This window comes from Stegodyphus dumicola, chromosome 4 (assembly GCF_044657685.1).
Source record: "Stegodyphus dumicola isolate Sdum_Otavi_A_Nest chromosome 4, ASM4465768v1".
Lineage (NCBI taxonomy): Eukaryota > Metazoa > Arthropoda > Arachnida > Araneae > Eresidae > Stegodyphus > Stegodyphus dumicola.
In genome coordinates this window covers 110,228,380-110,247,582 of record NC_140771.1, presented here as the reverse complement: position 1 = coordinate 110,247,582, position 19,203 = coordinate 110,228,380, and the positions used below count along the sequence as shown (strand labels likewise).

Here is a 19,203-nt window from a genome sequence, read left to right as displayed (position 1 = left end):
CCGGATAAAGGTGACACAAAATCTCATAACTGGATAAAGTTGACACGAAATCTCTTAACTGGATAAAGGTGGTCATGGTATTCAGTGGGTTAAACAGTACACATAGCATTAAAATGATGAATAAAAGAATGTTAAAATATGTAGGAATTACAGTGAGGAATAGCTTTCACAAACTCAATTACTTTGTTAACTGGAAAAAAAATGACTTTCTCCTATTCAGCTCTTTTAGGGCAGTTACACTTTTTTGTGGTTTCATGCAAGGTTGCAGCAGTTTTTAGAATGGACATCCAAATATATGGGAAACTGAAAAATAGTTCTCTATTACAACATGATCTTGAGATGATTTCAACAGCTTCTCTGATTTTAAAACCACTTTTATGCTAAGGTTTATTAAAAATTCAGCTTTGTCCATTTCTTTAGTATAAAGAGGATGTTTTGTTACATATTTGATTAATGTTGTCTTGTTTTCGGTCATGAATTAATTAGAGAGTTCAGATATTCCATTTATATCATCTGAACATCTTAGATGGCTAAAGATACATTGCATAATACAGTACAAAGTCTCTAATCCGGACGTCCATTATCCGGAATGATCTATAATCCGGACCTCAAAGCCACAAGCTTACACATGCATGTTTGATGTGTGCGTCCGCTACGCATGCGTGTAAAGCCAGTAAAGCGTTTACAAATGCGCGCTTACGATAGTGAAGAAAGTAACAGAGAACATTATTGAAAATGAAAAAATTTCGATTGACAAGTTAGTCGGTATTCTGAACACAGCAATTACAGTGGAACTTTGTAACTGAACAAGAAATTATGTCTGTTTATAGAATTAAAGAGAAAGTATTAGCAAACAACTTACATTGATAGAAATGTTTACTAAAGTAAACAAATAAATATTAAGTTTTTTTTTTTTTGTAAATTTTGATACCCTTTAGATAATAATTGCTCTTTATTTCATAAATTACGGTTTCATATTTTTAATTGTACAATTTCTGCATGCCATTTTACCAGATTTAAATTGATGATCTATAATCCGGAAAAACCCCTAATCCGAAATCGCCGAAGTCCCAACGAGTCCGGATTACGGACTTTGTACTGTATTTCCTATAACTTCATGAAGATGGTATATGTAGCTAATACATCTGTTTTGTTGTGATGGAAATAGGCTTACTGGGAGCTTATATCCGATATTTATTCCCTACCATGTATCCTAGAAGAAAATGAAGTCATTCATTTGAATTCCACCTGTTAAAGAAGACAGCCAGTTTGTAAATATTTCCATTTCACTGCAACTTTTATGCAGTTTACTATTTTGTATTAGCTGAGAAATATTTGGCGACAAGGAAGAATCTTGGGTAGTAGCGCATGCGCCACCAGAATTGGCGCTGAAATATATTCTGTGAGAAACTTGACTTTTGTGGTACATTCGAAGTTGCGCTTCATATGTTACGCTGTAAGGCGAAACCTAGCGCCAGACAGTCGCTATGGAAAATAAATGTATTGAAAGTTTGAGTGTGTTATTTTCTGTAATCTGTGTGGTGTTATTTTATTGTGATATATAGCTATCGACGGGAAATAGAATAAGTCAATTCAAGTTTTTGGCCGGTCAGAGCCGGAACAGCTACTGAAGTTTATGAGACTATGATATTACTTTCGGTTTTGTGAAACGAAGAATTACATAGGATACTTCCAGATTGAAGTTCTGTAGAAACAAAAGGGTAAATACCCTCCCCTTTTTTTGAAGCTCTTTATTTGTTTATTGACTTTTGATAATTAAAATGTCACTAAAGGCAATATTAGTGAAAAAATGTACATTGAAAACACAGTTAACAAAGTTAAAACAAAAAGTTGTGGACAAAAACGTCCAAGGAAGTGACTTGGAAGTACTGAAGAATAAGTTTAAAGTGCTTGAGACAGAGATAAATTCCAATTTCGAATCTTTGTTCGGGCTATGTATGGAAGAAAGCATTGATGCTTATGTAAAAGAGAAAAAAAAGATTGACGATATTCTCTTAGATGTAGAAGTCAAACTAAGTCGTAAATTAGCTAAACTTTCCAAAGAAATTAAATCGGAACCTTCATTTTGCACAAATACTGAGAACAATGTTAAATTACCCAAAATTACTTTGCCAAAGTTTTTGGGTAACTTACATGAGTGGCTTTCATTTAAAGATATCTTTTTAGCCAGTGTTGATTTAAAAACCAATTTTAATTAGCCAAATTTAACAGATGCAATCAAATTACAGTATTTAAAATCTGCCCTAAGAGGAGATGCTTATCGTATTGTGCAGTCAATATCCATAGCTGACTCTAATTATAAATTAGCCTTTTCATTGCTAGAAGAAAGATTCTCTAATCACCGCAAACAAGTGTATGCTCATCTGAAACAATTTATGAATATGCATCCTATGCAAAATGAGTCTGCATCAGCAATATTAAACTTAATTGACATTACAAATGAATGCATGAGATCATTAGAAGTTTTAAATCAGAGTTTTAAAGGATTTTCTTCCAATGTATTTGCATATATTTTAGGGCAAAAATTAGATCCTAACACTAAAATATGGTGGAAAAGAAAATTAGAGAAAGAAAATTTGCCTAATTTAACAGATCTTATAGAATTTCTTAAAGATCATGCAAGAACTCTCAATGCTTCAAATAGTGTGACTAATACAAAAAAAGTTACACATAGAGTTACCGCCATCATTTCTAATGCAAATGAAAAACATATACAGCATTTGTGTAGGTTATGTAATTTGAGCAATCATAAGCTTTTTAACTGTCCTAAATTTCAGAAATTAAGTGTAAAAGAAAGGGTAGAATTTGTGAAAAAGCAGAATTTATGTTTTTGTTGTTTTAATTTGTACAGTGTGAAAAACTGCCGTTCTAATTACTTGTGAGAAGTTCAAGAAAAAACATAGCTTTCTTTTATGTTATCAAAACAAACACAATTCCGTAGGTACCACAGTAGAAAGGGCAGACTCTTCAGATCAGGAGTTGGGTGATCAAAACAGCAATGCGTTTTGATCCTACATTTCAAGCTAAAACTCAAAACAAAACCTTTACAGCCGCTACGGGTACTAACAGTGGGAAAAACGTGATTTTATCTACTGCTTTTGTATTCAATGAGACTAATGATGAAACTTTAATTAAGGTGAAAGCGTTATACGATAGTGGAAGTGTTTCTTGTTTTTGTACCACTGAATTAGCAGATATACTTAATTTAAAAAGGGAAAGGACAAATATTTTGGTTTGCAGTATATCAAATATTTCAACTACAATAAAAAGAAAAGTAGTTGCCCTTATCTGCAATCAGGAACAAACGTATAAAAGGAAACTACAGGTTTTGGTAATTCCAAAAATAGCAGGTTTAACTCCCGCTTTTTATCGATGTTAGTTTATTGATGTTAGTAACCTTATGATTCTTGAAAAGGTGAATTAAGCGGATCAGGAATTTTATAAACAAGAGAAAGTAAACCTGTTGCTCGGTGCAGAAGTTTTTTATGATATGTTACGAGCTGGTAAAATCTATGTTCCTCACACAGGCTTGATATTACAAAATAGTGTGTTTGAATATATAGTTAGTGGAAAAATAAATAATTCAAGGAAAATTAATTTATCATATTGTGGGTTAATAAATGATAATTCAGAGAGTGAATTGAAAATGTTTTTCGAACTAGAATCATTACGAATTAAAGATGATCCTTATTGTCATCAGGAAGACAAAGCACTGGAAATATTTAATAACACAGTTTGTTTTAAAGCTTGTCACTACGAGGTTACTTTACCTTGGAAAAGAGACTGGAGTGAATTAGCTGATAATTACCGAGTAGCGGAAAATAGATTAAAAACTCTTGCAAAGCGAATGAATTATGACAAAACACTGTTTTCTACATATAGTGAAATATTAGATGATTATCTCAAGCAAGGTATTATTGAGAAAGTGTCAGATGGAAATATACCTATCCGTAAACCAGTCTTTTACCTACCACACCAACCGGTATTTAGAAAAACCAGTGCTTCAACGAAGACTAGAATAGTTTTTGATGGTAACTCACATGAGTTCGGGTAGTTATCACTGAACGATTGTCTAGACAGGGACAAATTTGAATCCTATCATGTTTCATCTGCTAATTAAATTCCGATTAAATAAAGTTTCAATTTCAGCGGATGTGGAAAAAGCCTTTTTGCAGATTGCTTTGGCAGAAAAGGATCAAGACGCAGTGCGATTCCTGTTTGTGGAAAACACACAATTAAATGATCTACAACTAACGACATATAGATTCAAGCGCGTAAATTTTGGGATTAAGTCAAGTCCGTTTTTGTTGGCTGCAACAATTAAAGAACACATTAGAAAATGTTGAGATGAGCAGCCAGATGTATTTGAAATATTGAATTCATGTGTTTATGTTGACAATTTTATTACTGGACAGGTCAGTATAGACGAGGCTCTAAGCTTATTGTGTAAAGCTAAACAAATTATGAGTGAAGCAAATATGAACTTGCATAAATGGGTATCCAATGATCCTGAGCTGATGAGAAAATGGGAAGAAGAAGAGTTTGAGATCCATCCACATAAAATGAATGACTCAAACGAGGCACTTAAGATCTTGGGAACGTTTTGGGATACTAATGAAGACAGTCTAAGTATAGACACAGACAGTTTGACGGAATTTCTTAAGAATAAGCGTAATACGAAACGATTCATCTTGAAAACTGCAGGGAAGATTTTTGATCCTTTTAGGTTAATAACTCCATTTACTGTTAGACTTAAATTCTTGCTACAAGAACTTAATTAGGTTCGAAATTGGGTTCGAAAATTGACATGGGATGGTGAACTACCTACAGATATCTGTCAAGAGTGGGCAAAGTGGTGCTGTGAGTGTCATCATCTAAGTAAAATTGCAGTTCCAAGATTCATTTTGAAACTCGAAGCTGATTCCATACAGATCTATTGCTTTTCAGATGCCAGTCAGAGGGCGTATGGTACTACTGTCTACGTAAAACTGCGTAAGCAAGAAGAAGTTCCTGTGAAATTCGTTGCATCAAAATGTCGTGCTGCATCTGTGAAAAGAATTACGTTACCTCGTCTTGAATTACTTGATGCATTACTAGCAGCGCGTTTAGGTTTTGGTGTGAAAAAATTGCTTGATCAAAAGAAATCCTCGAGAATATTTTATTGGACTGATGCCAAAATAGTGCTATGCTGGATTAAAGGTACCAGTACCAAATGGAAATCTTTCATCACCAATAGAATTAACGAGATTAGGAAGTTAACACAGGCGACAAAGTGGTTCTAATATTGTTCAACAAAAGTGAACCCAGCAGATGTTATGACGCGTGGTGTTCAAACTGACTTTCTTGTGAACTGTTCCAAATGGTGGTCAAGCTATGACTTTCTAACATGCTCAGAGATTCCTCATCAGGATTTACCACTTGAGGTTGCTGAAGAGGTGTGTCCAAATGAACTTAAAAGGGACAATGAACTGCATAATGATTCTAACTTAGTTTTAATTGCATGTAATGAACCAAACCTCTTTAATGATATTCTTAATTTGTCTTCTAATTATACTAAACTTATTCATATTGTAAGTTTCATTTTCAGGTTTATCCATAATCTTAAGAACCCCCAGGTAAGGAGGTATGGAGTACTTACTTTAGAAGAGACAAAGGATGCTGAGGTGTATATTTTATTAGAGGCCCAAAAAAGTGAGTTTCAAGAAGAAATAAATAAGTTGAAAAGAGGTAAGTGTGTAAACCTCAAAAATACTATTGTAAAACTTAAAAAAAAAAAAAAAAAAAAAAAAAAAAAAAAATTGATTGAGTGTCCAGATGAGAATTTAGCGAGTTTGTATACCACTGAAGGTACAGAGTGGAAATTTATTCCTCCAAAGTCGCCAAATTTCAGAGGCCAGGGTTAAATCATTTAAGAGTCATTTGAAGAGAGTTATTAGTAATCAGTGTTTAACTTCAGAAGAATTTTTAACTGTTTTAACTGAAATTGAAGGAGTATTAAACTACCAATTTCAGCTGATTACAATAACTCTGAAACTTTGACCCCAGGTCACTTTTTGGTTGGTAGACCTAGTATCACAACTCTTGCTGAGCAAGATTTATCCAACATACATGAAAACAGACTTTCTAAATGGCAAAGAATAACTAAGTATACACAAAAAATTTGGAAATTATGGAAACGTGATTATCTTAATAATTTACAAGAATGTCACAAGTGGAAATTTTTAAAGGATGACGTTCAGTTGGGAAATCTTGTATTAATAAAAGATGAAAATTTGCCTTTAACTAAATGATTAGTGGGGAGAATAGCTGAGGTTTTTCATGGTAGGGATAACAAAATAAGAGTAGTAACTGTAAGATTGCTTAATCAACATTTGCTAAAACGAAATGTTCGAGATATATGTATACTTCCTGTAGAATGATGGTTTATTTCTATTATAAACAGGTATTTGTTGTAATGATTTGAATGTATATTTTTTAATATTGTGATTTGTTATTGTGAAGTAATTTATTGCAGTAATTTATATTTACATTTATTGTAATAATAGTTTTGAAATTGTTAATTTCAACGTCGGGAGTATTTTGTATTAGCTGAGAAATATTTGGCGACAGAGGAGAATCTTGGCTAATAGTGTATGTGCACCAGAATTGGCGCTGAAATATATTCTGTGAGAAACTTGATTTTTGTGGTACATTCGAAGTTGCGATTCATACGTTACGCTGTAAAGTGAAACCTAGCGCCAGAGAGTCGCTATGGAAAATAAATGTATTGAAAGTTTGAGTATGTTATTTTCTGTAATCTGTGTGGTGTTATTTTATTGTGATATATAGCTACCGACGGGAAATAGAATAAGTCAATTCATTTACTAATAATGAAATATAAGATCTACCGGAAAGTTCTGTCTGTTTTTTTTTTAATAAAATAAAACACAAATTTTTCTTACCATCAATAAACTTTACTAAATAATATAATTGCCATTACTATTAATGACTTCTTGCCAGCGTGAGGGCAATTTGCATATTCCATTTCTGAAAAATGTTTCATCTTTTGATGCGAAAAATTGAATACGTGCTAGTTTGATATCATTTTCATTTTTGAATTTTTTGCCCTTCAAAAAATTTTTTAACAACAAACACAAGCGATAGTCGGAGGGTGCTAAGTCCGGAGAATACAATGGATGTGACAAAATTTCCCAGCCTAGTTCTGCAATTTTTTGACGAGTCCACAAAGCTGCAGGTGGCTTGGCATTATCATGATGTAGTATGATGTCCTTCCTGTTGAACATCGCCAGTCTCTTTTTATGGACTGCTGGCTTTAAATTATCCAGTTGCTGACAATACTTCTCCGAAATTAGCTTTTTCTTCAGTTTTAAAAGCTCATAGTGTATTGGACCTCGAATGTCCCATCATATATACACAACATTCTCTTATTCAGAGTCAAATTTGGTTTAGAGGTGGAAGGGCTAGGTTTTCCGGGTTCACAATATGCCCTTTTCCTTACGATGTATTCGTAGGTAATCCACTTTTCATCCCCAGTTATCATACGGTTCAAGAAGGGCTCGATTTTGTTCTGAGCAAGCAGAGATATGCATATGACGACTCGATCATCCAAATTCTTCTGACTTAATTCGTGTGGCACCCATCTTGAATAATTCGACACCAATCCTATCTTCCAAATATGGTCCGAAATGGTTTGCTGAGCTGTCTTTTGAAGGGCAAAAAAATTTTTTGAAGGGCAAAAAATTCAAAAATGAAAATGATATCAAACTAGCACGTATTCAATTTTTCGCATCAAAAGATGAAACATTTTTCAGAAATGGAATATGCAAATTGCCCTCACGCTGGCAAGAAGTCATTAATAGTAATGGCAATTAAGCCTTTCTGCATTCTCCGTGTTGTCAGAAAAGGATTTTGCTCTAACATGCTTTTAACAATATTGCTGTCGATCAAAGATGGTCTCCCAGAACGTGACTTGTCAGAAAGGTTGAAATCACCTGTTTCAAATTTTTCGAACCATCTTCTGCATGTTCTATCAGACACTGTACCTTCACCAAACACTTTTAATAAATTTCTACATGCTTCTGTAGCATTTTTTCCTTGTTGAAATTCGTATAAAATACAGTGGCGTAAATGATCTTTATCAGTAGCCATGGCTACACTATCGCTTCACACTTAAGACTAATGTGAATCAGCTTTGCTTTAGTTAAATTGCTACGTCAGTATGTATACGTTAAGCGATAAAAATAGAGAGCCGTACATGCACCAAATAAACAAGTGCTTATGCATCCAAAATTGTTGTCATAGAAAAGGACAGAACTTTCCAGTAGACCTTATATTAACTAAATAACTGTTAACATAAATTTATATTAATAAATATTAACTAAATAATTATTTACATAAATTCATATTAATAAATATTAACTAAATAACTATTTACATAAATTTATATTAATAAATATAACTAAAATATTGGTTTACATTAAATTAAACATGTTCTGAAGTTATTTTCCAGAAAATGTACTACAATTATACAAAAAAATCATTTAAAAATAACGTTATTTATACCATAAAACAAAATCATTAAATAAATGTTGATCCATATTCACTGGCTAATAAATACACTAAATAATTGTTTTTTTAAACAGAAAATGATCAAAGGTTACTTTCGAAAAAGACTATACTACTTTATTTGATATTTTACAGCCTTCTTTTCTGCTTTTGTTGATTAAAGAGAATAATGAAAACTTTCACTATAGATAATAATCTTAAATTTTACTCTCAGATGGGGTGAGAAGGGATCTAAACATGAAATTTTTTTAGATTCCCCCTCTTTTCTTTCTTTTTTAAAAATTTTTCTTAAAAAAATCAAAGAAAGCTAACTTATCATGTACATATTAGTACTCAAATATTTTGTATGACTTTTAAAAGAATGAAAAAGGACTAAACATTCTGCACTGTACAATATAATAGCAAAAAGAACTGAAATCCCATATATTTATATGCTGTTCTATGAATTTAAAGCGATCAAACAAGAACGTTAAATTCTAAAATAATGAAGGACAGAAAATGTAATTATTTGCATATTAATTTTATTATTTATACGTAATTACAGGTTTAATATTTTCTTTATATAAACAAAACTATTGACTTTATTTCAAAACTAAGCGAATTTTTGTATATTACGGGGAATTATCTAATAATAAACTTAAAAAAAAAAAAAAAAAAAAAAAAAAAAAAACTCAAGAATTCTAGAAAAGATAACAGCACAGAGGCCAGAGATGAACAGTCACTAATTTGAGTTCTGCATAAGCCACAACATTCTTACCACAGCGTGATGAGGAAAAGCTTCACTAATTTTTTTGGCTACCCAGTGATTAGCAAAAATCATGCATTCTGCTACTGTTTTGTGTATTGCAAGTTCCTAAAATATATTAATTACATTATGAATTTATTATCAGGAAAAATATATCATCACTATAACAGAAAAATTAAATTACACAATTATATACAGCAGAAAAGAAATTTTCATATCAAAGAAATAGATCTTAAAAGGGACATTATAAAAAAAAAAATTCATTTATATTTTTACGTTCAAAAAGCATAGAGAAACTTAAATATTTGAAATAAATTTAATAATTTATACTTCAGTTTTTTTATGAAGATCTTAAATCAAAATGTTAATTTTTATGTTATACATATATGCTTTGTCACATGCAAAAAAAGGGGGGGGGCGGCAAGGAGAAAGGAGAAGGTAACTGAAGGATACAAATTATATAAAAGATAGGTAGGTATCTTTAGATTCACCTGATTTGCCTAGTATGACTCCTAAATATTAAGCAAAGTAATAAACTTATAAAAAAGAAATTGACTTAAAAAGAAGAAAATGAAATAAACAGAGATTTTTAATAAATGAATGACATAAGAGCTATAAGAGATTACTTTAGGGCCAAATACTGTTTACCATTTAAATCATATACAGTGAAATTACGTTTAACATGAAAACACTTAAGACGAAATATGAACATGAAACACATGAATGAATTAACATGAAATAATACAGCAGTCCCAATAAACTACTGTGTATTTTCACGCATTTTTTTCTCTTAACACGAAATGAAAATTGCTTATCAGAAAAAGATTTCCCTTCTAGAAATGAACAAAATACAGAAAACACCAGCCACACAAGTGAGATTTGAGAAGGGTGTGAAATGAAAGAGAGGTAGTTACACATGTTTGTAGAAAGGAGGCTAGCTTGGCTTTAAAATACCCTAGGAATAGCTTGTGATAGGAGCCAATTTTGTTTAACTGAGCTACTTTCACCCTCCACCAATACAAACACAGCACAAAAACATCTCATCATCTCTCATCGGCTTTGGAATTCGGTGATGAGTACATCTCAATGTGAGTAAAAATAAGTGAGTTTGTTTCACTTTTTTTTCCTATTTTAGCATTTTTTTTTTGAAGCACAACAGCAAAGAGCTGGAAGGGGAGCAAACTGCTATTTCGCTTAAAATGAAAATGGAGCTTCGATCAAAAACAATTAAAAAAGAGCAAATTAAGGAAATGTTTGAAGGGAGTAAGTTTGAGCCAAAGGTAAAACGGATGAGAATGGCCAAGCATGAGGATTTAGACAGCTTTACTTGCTTGGTTCAAACAAGAGAGCTCTTGGAGTGCTCCCATTTCAGGACGTTTAGGGCTAGAAAGAAGCAATGACTTGCTAAACAAATTGGTACAGTCAAATACCGAAAATCCGCGTTGCCTCTCAAAATATAAACATTCAGTTTATAGGTTCTGGAAACTGCATTAAGTACAAAATATCAAAGAAAAAATACTTACTGAATAATGACGTCATAATTACCGAATAATAATGAGTCATAACGGAAATACTAAATTATTGACATCATGATAAAAGTTTTTTCCCCTCTAATATGCATCGAGGTAAGAAAGCAGACGATTCACTCAACTCTTCTTTCAAGTTTACGATTCACGTTGTTGTATTTTTTTAGCTTTGTTATTTCACGAGATTATTTAGTGCTGACTTTTTTTTTTTTTTTTTTTTTTTTTTTAAATGTTGAAATACATAAACACGTTGCATTGACAGTAATGCAAAAAGTGCAAATTCTGCAAAAGATGGAGACAGGTGCTACTTCTCGATTTATAGCAGAATCATATGGAATTGCGATACAATTGTGTATGATATACGGAAAAATAAAGAAAAGCTGTTGAAATTTTACAGCAACAGTGATTCGGAAATCTTTGCATGAGGTGAAATCGGCAAACCTCGATGCTGTGTATATATGCTCGGCAAACCTCGGTGCTGTAAATAATATAATCAATTTATATATGTAATAATAATTTAATGCATATAATAAGTTATTGCAATAATATATACAATAATTTAATTAAATGTATCTAATACGCCTTATTTATTTTGCACTTTTATATGATTTTTTGCACTGAATATTATGATTTACCTTTTCTGTACTGAAATCTGCAAAATTCTAAAATCCACACAACCTCAGGCCCTAAGCTTTGCAGATTTCTGGACTTCTACGGTATTACATTTTCTGCAAATCCAGGATTGTTTGAACGTTTCAAGAAAAGAAATGGCATAGTACTAAAAATGTTTAAAGTGAAGCTAATCAAGTTTTACCAACCATGACAACAAATTGGTTTCTTTCAGCCTTCAATACTTGAAGAATATGAAGCAAAAGATGTCTTCAACACGGATAAAACTGGATTATTTTATTGCTGTTTACCCAATAAAACTTTATCGTTTAAGGGACAATTGTGTTCAGGGGAGAAACTGTATAAACAATGGATTACGGTATTGACAGGATGCATTTTGGATGGTTCTAAACTATGCCTGTTATTGGCAAAAGTTTGAGACCGTGGTGTTTTAAGAATGTAAGAACATTACTGGTCGAATATACAGCAAACAAAAAGGCATGGATGATAGCTACGATGTTCACCGATTGGATCCTAAAGTTAGAAGAGGGAGTTTTACGAGAAAAGGGTAAGGTTGCAATCATAATTGATAACTGTTCTGCTCACCTCAACGTTGTAATCGAAATTATAAAGTTTATCTGTTTGCCTCCGAATACATGCCTTGCAGCCTTGTGATCAAGGAATTATACAAAACATGAAACTTCTCTACTGGAAGCAATTCCTTTGAAAATATTTACTCGCAATTTAAGATTTCTCAATCAATTTATTAGATACTCTTCATATGTCGTACTCTGCATGAAATTTAGTGACTCCAAGGGTGACTGAAAGTTATTTTTGTCATGCAGGATTCTCATCAAAAGTATCAGATTCTTTGGTGCCAAAAGAAATGGAGAAGGAGGATATTGCAGCTCAGCCAACACTTAATGAAATGTTGAGAAAGTTTCTGTATTATTGGACTGTCCTACTGTATCATCAGAAGAATTCATTGCAGTAGTTGATGGTAACGTGTGCACAGCTCTAAATATGGCAGACAAAGACATTTCGGAGTTTGTTCGAAGCTAAAAAAATATCATTGATGCAGATTCCGATGATGAAAATGAAATGAATAATGCAGTTCCAGATACCACGTCATGCGAAATGAGTAACATCGTGTAAAGAATGTGCAGTTATTTAGATGTACATTCCAATGATGAAATGAATAACAAAATGGATGACATCAAACAATTGATTGACAATTTAATGCTAAGAAAGACAATGCAAATAAAAAGATCAGACCATTTTCCATAAACTCAATAAATGTTTTGTTTTTCAAAAAACTTGAAAATTTTGTATTAAATTTCATTATGTTCTTGTGGATGTTTTTGTTTTATTGATTTTTATTAAATGCACGCATATACATATCTATGTAAATAAAATGTACTCTAATAGTTGAATATATAGTTTTTTCCAATATCCTTTAATCTTTTTGCGACGGCGCACCTTTGTTTAAGACGCTCGTGCGGGAAGGAAATCGAAGGCAGTCGCCGAACAGGACGGAGGTTTTGCATCGCTAAGAAAAAAATCAGAAAGAATAGTTTCACTTCTAGCATCGTAATTTTTGGCATCATTTTAGATTATTACTTGAGGTCTTATATATGTTAAAATTAGCACTTAATAAGTTTTTTTTCTTTATTTTACATGAAAATATACTCACAAATTTCCTTATCTTGTAAGATAATTTTCGGAAGCGCTATTCAAATTATTCCAAAGTTTTAATTGATAAAATCCATCATAAAGTTTAAAATTAATAAAACAACACAATAAAGACTATTTACAGTAAGAAGTAACAAATTTAAAATGAAGACTAAGTATGGTAAATCTCGTACGGAGAAGTATCACTTTCTAACTCATCACTTTCTAACCCTTTAGAAAAATAATCATCACTCTCATCTGCATTAGTAAATGGTTCATTAACCATATGAGGGTATTCTTCCTCTCATAAATAGCGCCTTCACGCCATATTAGACTGGAGGTGAGGATTCCTGAAATAAAAAGAGAAGAAACGGAACTATATTTGAAGGCAATGCAAAATGTAACAGAATTCCACACAGTAACCCTAAAAGACCATATATATTAGAGGAAAAAAATAGAATTAAAAAAAAAGGAATTGGATATAAATCAGACAAGCGAATATTTATATTAGCATGCGGCGATTTAAAGAGCCCATCTCTGTTTATGCTTTCCATCCCCCCTCGCAACAATGAGTAAAATACCAAAGTCAAACAGAATATATCAAAATCAAGGTCAGGAACCTAAAACTGTGTTCATTTCAAAAGTAATGGACATAGAATGCCATCTAGTGGCCTTCAGAAAAACATTCCAGCTTAAAATGAGTATACGCATCACCCGTCCTCTGACTGCAATCCTCTAGTGATACACGGATGGGATGCCCGGCTGTAAGAATAGTTCTTAGGGAATGTGTATATGGGATGCCCGTACCGAAAGGGTTAACACGAAATTATTTTAATGCGAAAAAATATTTCAGTTCCCTCTTTTGTGTTAAACGATTTTCACTGTAATTTATGCAGTATGCCAAAAGAATTTTATTAAATATGAGCAACAGTATTTATGATGCATTTTATAATCACTTTTAAAAAGACTTTTTAAAATTACAAAACAAGATACCTTAGATGACTTCACATCTGTAACTGCAGCAGCAAGGCTATGATCAATTTCAAACTTCATATTAATACTATTCAGCTCGAGTCCTCCCAATAAAAGTCTAGACTGGCGTATAATATTGGCAGTTTGATACAGCTTAGATAAAGCTTCTGACAGCTCTTGAAATCTATTCAAAATTTTTCAACATGATCATGAAAATGCAATTAGATATAATTTAATCATCTCATCAGTTATATACATATACAGGTCATACTATTGTAACTTAAAAAAAATTCTAACTAAATGTTTTAACTTTTAAAAAAAAATAACAAATGTGGATAATTATGCACAAAAACATTTTTAAAATACAAAAATCTTTAAAATTTAAGAAAAAAATATCATAAAATGAAATAAGATTTTAAAATTAAGTAATAATTAGTGACTTTTTTTAAATAAAAAAAAACTAAGGGGAATCCTGTTGTCATCATGCTAACTAAAAATACAATACTAACAATATATTTATTGAAAACAGACAGCTTTTTCCACCACCTCTTTTAAATTTTACATTATTAATAATGTGTTTGACTTACTGTAAATGAAATAAGACATAACCCCGATTCACAGGAACAAAAAAACTAACAAAAGTATGATTATGACACACTAAATACAACCTCTCCCCCAAAAGAGAGATTTGTAAAATTTAAAAGCACCCCCCGGAAAAAATGAGGGATTTTCAAAATTTAACAGCAATCTCATGCCAGTCTTCTTAAATTAAATAACGTGTACAGCCCCTGGCCTTCAGAATGACCTCTTGAATAATTAGGGTGGAAATGAAAATACTCATGATTATCCTGAAGCTCTACAGTGATAGAATGACTTTGCCCGACTTTATTCCAGTAACCCTTTTTGGGAGTATCTTTATGGAAAAAGATTTTAAGTTGGTTTTAAAATACCTTTCATGGTGGCATTTGACATGGTTAACTTTGGAATATTTTTATCATGTGCCAAGATAGTTGGGTGTTTATACGCAAAAGTATTGAGGTTTTTCAAAACTATAAAATTACTTGATTTTGGAATGCATCTATCATGTAACAAGAGAGTTGATGTATACACTATATGAATATTTCCATGTATATTTAGATGGCAAATTTTTAGAAAGGGCATTTTAATACTTGAAAGTATGGTGCCTTCTTTGGATGTTTAAATACCAAATAATAATAGCTTTTAAAGACAAAGCAACTACAATTATTGCTATAAGAACAAATAATGAAAATTACTAATTACTCTATTTCAATAACTACAATAATAAAACAATCATTTTCTTCTTATATTAATTACTTTTTTTATCTTTAGTCTCATGCCATTGCGAGCTGATTAATTAAAAAGATCACACATGCACAAAAATAAAATAAAATACATGTTTCCAGATATTCAGTTAATTTCTTCCATTATGATTTTACATTTAAACTGATATAAAATTATATTAAGACTTTTTCTACAGACTACAGAACAGGTCAGTTTGGCAAAAAAATATAAAAAATGAAAATTTGATGCACTTCCCAATAATGATAAAGTTAAAAGCACTAAAAAAGCACTAAAACTTACATTTACTCACTAAAAAAACTTAATTAATAAATCTATGCAAAATAAAAAAAAAATTGACATACGGTCACAAGTTTTGAATATCAATTGACAGCCAAAATGACGAAGTTATACAAACCTAGAATTTAAATCACATTTATTAAGCCCTTGTAGTTCTGGTATTTCTGAAATCATTTCTTCAGCTGTAGCTCCAAAAAGTATATCTTGTGCAGCCTAAATAAGCAAATATTTTTTTATAGGTAATAAACAAGGCAGTAAAGGATTTCTGTTTGTGTTGCTACCTTAAATAGCAACTATTATATATTAAATAGCTTAATATGTTTTAAAAGAACAAAGGCCAAGGGAATTAATACATATAAGAGAATTACCATATGCGCTCATGCAATGTTCGCACTTTTTTACTGAAATTACATTACTAAAATGCAGATGCAGACATTACATGTGTCGTTCAAATGTTTCGCTTTTTCTTGTGAGTAATTTTGGGAGCAAATTTCATTTCAAACAGCCAAGTTAAGTTCTAAGTGGAAGAAAATGGTGTAAGTAATAAAAGTATCAAATTTAAAGTTGTCTAATAGCTACCTAAAATTTACAAACTCACTTTCTCCCATCCACATATATAATATAAATTACCTCGTTTACATTATCAATACTCGGCGCATATTAGTTCACACAGGAGCACAATATAGAAACACAAATTAACCAACAGTTGCAATTTTAATATTTACTTTTACACAAATTAAATAAACGTTGGTTCTTTTAATATCGTGAATGCTGCCCAACCGGTACAGTGGTTAGCATTGCCGACTGCCGTGCCATAGAGCCTGGGTTCGAATCCCAGAGAAGGCATGGGCATTTGTAAATGTATAGTGTTGGTGCTGCATGGTAGCACTCTAAATATGCGGCGAGCCGAAAGTCCTCTCATATGGTTTGGTGGAAGGGGAGAGAGGTTGGAGACCCTCGGATCCGTCACCCCCGGGGTGTGCTCTCCATCAAAAATTGGGAGTGGAACCGAGCTAAATCAAACTGTCATCTGAATGGTGCTCAAGGCTGTTGCCAATGGCAGGCATAATCTAGCACTATTTGCCATGAGAAATTTCATGGGCTTGGGCTGACTACGTCAGACAAGTGAGCATAGACAACAACAACCTTTTCCCCACATTATTTTTTAAAAAATCTGTTCTGACGCACTGTATGAAAACCCATTTCATTTCATCATTCACCGCAACCAGCCTTCAGTCGCCTTTAATTGCGATGTAGGAATGTCTTCTTCTCATGCTGCAGCACGCGCTCTTATTTGGCACATTTCCAATGTTACTGCGGACCCTTGATCATGCATATCATGAACATATGCAACCACTTTGTTTCTAAGTTTGAAAACTTACATTTCGAACCCAGAAATGGATGTTTTGTTTTGTTCGTTGCTGCCAGCTGATCACGCTGTTTGCTCCAATTGTGCACAGACTTTCGTCCACCTTATATACTCTTGCTGCTGCTCTTTTTCCATTTTCCTGTGCAAATTCTATGATAGTATAGCTGCTGTATTTTCCCATTTCAAGCACGTTACATGCTAACTACAGTACAAAGTCCGTAATCCGGACGTCCATTATCTGGAATGATCTATAACCCGGACCTCAAAGCCACAAACTTACGCATGCACATTTAATGCGCGCATCCGCTACACATGCATGTTTAATGCACACGTCCGCTACGCATGCGCGTAAAGCATTTACCCTAGCGCTTCCGATAGTGAAGAAAGTGACAGAGAGGTTATTAAAAACGAAAAAATTTTGATTGACAAGCTAGTCGATATTCTCGACACAGCAATTGCAGGACTTGAACAGTGGAACTTTGTAATTGAACAAGAAATTATGTCTATTTATAGAATTAAAGAGAAAGTATTAGCACAAAAAAGGAAGCAACTTAAACAACTTACATTGATAGAAATGTTTAATAAAGTAAAGAAATAAATATTCAGCTTTTTTTTTGTAAATTTTGATACCCTTTAAATCATAATTGTTCTTTATTTCATAAATTATGGTTTCATATTTTTAATTGTATAATTTCTGCATGCCATCTCACCAGATTTAAAATGATGATCTATAATCTGGAAAAACCCCTAATCTGGAATCGCTGAAGACCCGACGAGTCTGGATAAAGGACTTTGTACTGTACTAAGAATTCTAAATGATACTATGAGTGAAAAGAGAAAGGCTGAAATATGTGAATGCTCTAAGGAGAAAGGAGGGGAAAGTAATTTCATTACAAAACAGTATTTCTTGGAAGCCAGTGTGGTGAAACCTGTTTGGACTGCCTTCATTTATTATCGCGTCTGCTGAGTGGATTGCTGGTGCCGATGTTATGACAGAATAACAGCTGCACCAGAATGCAAGGGAAGTCACCGCTTTCAATCCTGGCACCAAACAAAGACAAAACAAATGCATATTCTTTCTTTACAGATGTTTATTGACTATTGATATTAACTAAAGGAAAAAAAGGCGATATTTAAAAAAAAAAAAAAAAAAAAAAAAAAAAAAAAAAAAAAATTAATGTAAGAATTCTTTAGTTTTTGGTGTGCGGACATTGTGCAAGTCACTTTTAATTTTATCTGCAAAGTTAGGGAGCGTACATTACACGAGTGTATACAGTAATTATGCACATAAGAGAGAGTCTTCTATATATATATGTAGCGTATTCGGAAACTAAGTACCGTTTCATTCTAGCGCCGTCGCAGTGCTGTGGCAGGCGTCCGCGCATGCGCACTAGTCTTTCTTATTCACTGACTTTCAATTGTCGCCATTTTGGTTGCTCTATGTTGTGTTTTCAGTTTGCTGTGCACATTCAAAATGTTTAAGACAATTAGTTCTCCCGCTGACTGTGAGATTCGTGCCGTGATTAAATTTTTGAACGCGAGGAATGTTAAACCGGCCGAAAGTTATCGTCAAGTGACAGATGTTTACGGTGAATATGCAATAAGTGATGGAATGGTGAGAAAGTGGGTAAGAATGTTTAATGCAGGTCGAACAAATGTCCACGCCGAGGCTCGGAGTGGTCGGCCTTCTGTTGTCACGATGATTTGGTAAGGAAAGTTGATGAAGCAATTCATGAGAACAGATGCTTCACAATGACAACTCTTTCAGAGGCATTTCCACAAATTTCACGTACTGTTTAGTTCGAAATTGTGTCTGACTGCTTGAATTATCGCAAACTGTGTTCCAGATGGGTTCCAAAAATGCTCACTGATGTTCACAAAACAAAGCGACTTGGTAGTGCCCTGACATTTCTCACGCGGTACAGTGATGAGGGAGAAAACATTTTAAACCAAATTGTGACAGGTGATGAAACTTGGGTGTGTCATTTCACACCAGAATCGAAACAACAATTGATGGAGTGGAGACACACTCATTCTCCGAAAAAACAAAAGTTCAAAGTGACAATGTCATCACAAAATATCATGTGCACTGTCTTCTGGGATAGGAAAGGCATTTTGCTTACTGA

The 19,203-nt window shown here is 32.8% G+C and overlaps 1 protein-coding gene across 2 annotated transcripts in view; it reads right to left on the bottom strand.

The window, feature by feature from the left end:
- LOC118188817 (DIS3-like exonuclease 1) overlaps positions 1-19,203 on the bottom strand; it is a 218,659-nt gene that overhangs the window by 29,870 nt on the left and 169,586 nt on the right. Inside the window, exons 14-16 of one of the 2 annotated variants that reach the window (XM_085815331.1) lie at positions 15,827-15,921; positions 14,131-14,293; positions 9,344-9,439 (exon numbers count right to left, since the gene is read on the bottom strand). In XM_085815331.1, the coding sequence (XP_085671457.1) occupies positions 9,344-9,439; positions 14,131-14,293; positions 15,827-15,921 (354 nt within the window). The remainder of the gene's footprint in view (positions 1-9,343; positions 9,440-14,130; positions 14,294-15,826; positions 15,922-19,203) is intronic. The other variant, XM_085815332.1, reaches the window with a different exon arrangement.